The 3,914-nt window shown below is 44.0% G+C and overlaps 1 protein-coding gene across 1 annotated transcript in view; it reads right to left on the bottom strand.

The window, feature by feature from the left end:
* The window catches only part of T265_00637 (hypothetical protein), a gene marked incomplete at both ends in the record, with an annotated part of 22,529 nt that extends 20,857 nt beyond the window's left edge, over positions 1-1,672 (bottom strand). Inside the window, one exon of the mRNA XM_009164465.1 lies at positions 1,228-1,672. Coding sequence (XP_009162729.1) covers positions 1,228-1,672 — 445 coding nt within the window. The remainder of the gene's footprint in view (positions 1-1,227) is intronic.
* Between the last annotated feature and the right edge of the window lie 2,242 nt (positions 1,673-3,914).

A 3,914-nucleotide genomic window follows, 5' to 3' on the forward strand; every position in this document is an offset into this window, starting at 1 on the left:
ATTCTTCAATGGAAGTATCCGTTGCACAACCGAAATTGCGCTTTCTAACTGCCTCATTACGGATTCGCTGACACCAACTCACACGAACTATGGTTCTGAAACAACGATTGTCGAACGCCTGAAGACGTCTCAGTTCCGCTGTTCGAATAGGCCAAGTCTCACAGCCACGCAACAAAACAGCCCGTAGTGTAGCTTGATACACACGCCCCTTCATATTCAGGGATAAACCATTCTGACGCCATAGGTGTCTCAAGTTAGCAAACGCGGCCCGAGCCTTGCAGATTCGTGCATTCACCTCATCTGTCACACTGCAATCAGAACTAATGCAACTTCCAAGGTATGTAAAACTCCACAACTTCGAGTGCTTCCCCCTTGATTGTAAGTGACGTGTTCAGTGGCTGCACTTCCACCAGCATGACCTTGCGCTTTGCGGACGCAAAGTGCATACAAAAGGAAGAGATGATTTTGGTAGGTTCATCCAAAAAAAACCTACGATATCGTCTGCACATTCCAGATCAACGAAGTTTTCTTCGCAGGCTACTTGAACACGAGGGTTTCGGAGACCTTCCAGCGCTAGTCTCATTACCCCATCGATCACGAAGTTGAAAAGGAATGGAGAGAGTGGGTATCCCCGACGGGCACCGCTTTGTGTACAGAAGCTTCTGGAGAGCTCTCCGTAGACCCCAACGCGTCCGAAAGTCTGATAACACAAAGAACGTAACATGCTGACAAAGTTCCGGGGCAAGCGTGTCAGGAAGGATAGACCGATCAACCGAATCGAATACCGTGTACAATATGGTCTGATAATCTTCCCAACCCAGAGTGACTGTCGCGTTCCTTGTTCCCACTAAGGGTAGCACAACCTGAGTTCGGCTCCGCTACTGAACGGAGACAATGATGTTATTGAGTTTTACGTATTGAGGTTATTTGTTTTAAACTCGATTATGGAAGGTCGAACGATAATTGAGCGACACAGGCCGCCTCACGTTTTAGTAGGTACGACATTTGAGATATTGCAGTATATTTTCTTAAAGGAAATTACTCATAAGGTTGGCAAAGAGTTTTCAGGAACCTTGTGAGTAGTTTCCTTTAATACATGGATCAGGTTAAACAAGCATTCCGCATGTCCATACTTGCAAACCTTAACAAATACAGTAACCATGTGTTGGAGACAATCAGAACCTGGAAAACTGCACTGATCGCTTATACAGAGTCACCGCCACTCACCTGCTAATTTATTCACCATTTGGTAGGAATTGCCATGGATTGATCCCTCTCCCGGTGAAGCTTCAGAGTCGTTGTTGAATGGACAGCTACTCAGCTGTGAACGCAGAATGCTCAAAAGAGCTGGGTTTTGCATTCGCCATGTACAAAGGTTTTTGTTCAGATCCACAAAACCGGAAAGACTGTTTTCTGAGCAATGCTTGTCCGTTTTATCCGCTGCCAGAATGTTTGTAATTCGATGCGCGTCGCTGCACTGTGTGGCGTGCACGTCAGCAGTGCTAGAAGACGAATAAAGCGAATCCTTTGGCTGTTCCGTACTTTTAGCAAAAAGAGTTCGGATGAGAGCCAAATTGGATCTAAATGTTTCAGAATTAAATCCAACAGAAACACAAATGGTTGGGGGAGTTGTTTTAACTTCCCGATTGTCCAAACTTTGTGCGCCTCCCATCCTAACTTCATTTGCTGAAGTAATCTGGCTGTTGGTCAAGCAGTCAACCTTTGTCCAGTCTGACCATGGTCTTCTGATTGGTTCATTTGACAAGTTCACGCAGACATCTTGACCAGAGGCTGTGGTTGTTTTGAGAATTTGAGAAATTGCGAACTTTCCTGACATGGACTTGAGGTGAAAGAAGAAAGGGGACAAATCAGCTTATCAGTGATCAACAGGCGCCAATAAAGGTGTAAATTTCACTTTTTTCTGTTGGTGACATCCGAGATGGCTATCAAGCTACATTTATTCATTAAGTGAATTATGCGTGTGATTTTCTGAAGCAAAAGGTGGATGTGGGATTTTCTCCTACAAGACACCGTTACTAACGTAACGGTGGATACTACTGATGGGGTACGCGAGTAGTATAGGGTTTTCTCGTCATTCCGCCTTGATATAATGAGAGGTGGGATTTATTACGTCATTTGTGGAACTGCTTTCCAGCATTCATTTACAACTGCATGATAGTCAATGAATATCCAGGAAAGTTTAATTAGATGAATCGGAGAAGAGGACGGATATTCAGCTTTTAGAACCAAGTTGCACGTGAGATGTTTACTTTCTTGTTCAATAGTTTGCAACTATTTAGTTGGTGTTTTGTGACAAACAGCTCCGCGGCAAAGGGCTTTCCTCCGTTCACTGGTACCTGGTGAACACGCCAAGCGAGGAAGTCCGTGAATGTTTGCCTTTTTTCCAAAGTTAAAATCTTGATTTCACCGATGCCACCTCACAAAATTGCTGTGCGATACGGTCGTCGTACCGGAAAATGTAGCCGGGTCTGCAAATCTGTCGTTTATGGTGAATTTGTAGATTGATGGAAGCGTGGGCACATTTGGTCATTTTCAATCAGTATTTTGTCCCGTAAGTGAGATCGCTCCATGCCGAAAAACACCCCAGAGTTGTTTCATTTTTTATTGGGAATTATGAGCCGTGCACATTTCACCGAACCCAAGAGAGTTTCGAATCCCCAACCGCCTGGCTTCTGCTTTGAACAGTTGACGTTTCGGCCAAGATCGCCTGATCATCAGTGTGATTAATCCGCACTTGGAGAAGATATAGTGCCACTGATACACTAGTCACGGAATTCACATCACGTCGTCATATTTGTTGACTGCCTACTCGAGTGACAAGTTCTCAGATGGAAGTTTCACTGATCTTGTAAAATCGTTCTTCCTTCAAGCTACTTATAGGTTGATTGGTAGTAGTATGAGGAGATCTTGGAAGTTTTCAATTGAGACTCCTCCAATCTATACTGAGAAGCCGAGAAGCACTGGTGATTCCAAATAAGGATAAAACAGTCGTATAGTGCTTTTTGGCTTTCCAGCGTACATTGGTTTCACTTACAAGACGAAATCTCCGTTAAAAACTTGTAGGTGTTAGGATCCCCTATAGTATCCACAATTGCTGAGTGTGAATTTTTGGTGGTGTTAGACTGAGGAACGGTAGTTCGAAAATAAACTCCTGCTTATGAAAATTAATAGGCAGTGACGATGATCAGTATTCTTCTACGATAAGATTTACGAATTTCAGTTGCCGTCCTCAGCTCTAATCGCAGCAGGATTCAACCATGGTGTGGTAGAACTGCAGGGCATATTGAGGCGGCTTTCACTATGTAATCCCTCACCACCAAAATGTACTGATTCTAGGACCATTAATGACTATTAAAGAGAACTATTCTAGGTTCGCATGGCATGTGCAGCCATGGCTACATCGATTGTATTCCCGGATGAAAGCGTCTACCAAGTGCCATGGTCCTCCGAAGAGAGAACGTCACGGTGAAAAGGGCTTTTTCTGGCCTCCCAGAAATGGAACTCCGGCAAACACACTTATGCACAGTAAGTAGGGGAATGTGTATAAACTGCTACGGGCAGTCACCAGAACATATATGATTCAAGCCCTTGAACAAGCTAAATCGGAGATCGGCTGGTGAGCAGACGCATCGGTGGTACAAACAGTGTTGCTTTCTGATTATGGAACCACACATAATTTAAGTATACAAATAGAGTCCTATTCCTCTCCTCACTGAGGACACCTTTAAACAGGGCCAGCTAGTTGTGTCTTGGAATTCATGTTTTTTTTCAGAGGATACGTCCAGATCTGGGCACAGACCACCTTAAATGACTCAGTGACTCAGATCACTTTCAGGATGTCAAGTTTTGCACTAGACTATCGTGCATTTTTAGGGAAATTAGGTATACAATCC

Source organism: Opisthorchis viverrini (assembly GCF_000715545.1).
Source record: "Opisthorchis viverrini unplaced genomic scaffold opera_v5_6, whole genome shotgun sequence".
In the NCBI taxonomy this organism is placed as follows: Eukaryota; Metazoa; Platyhelminthes; class Trematoda; order Opisthorchiida; family Opisthorchiidae; genus Opisthorchis; species Opisthorchis viverrini.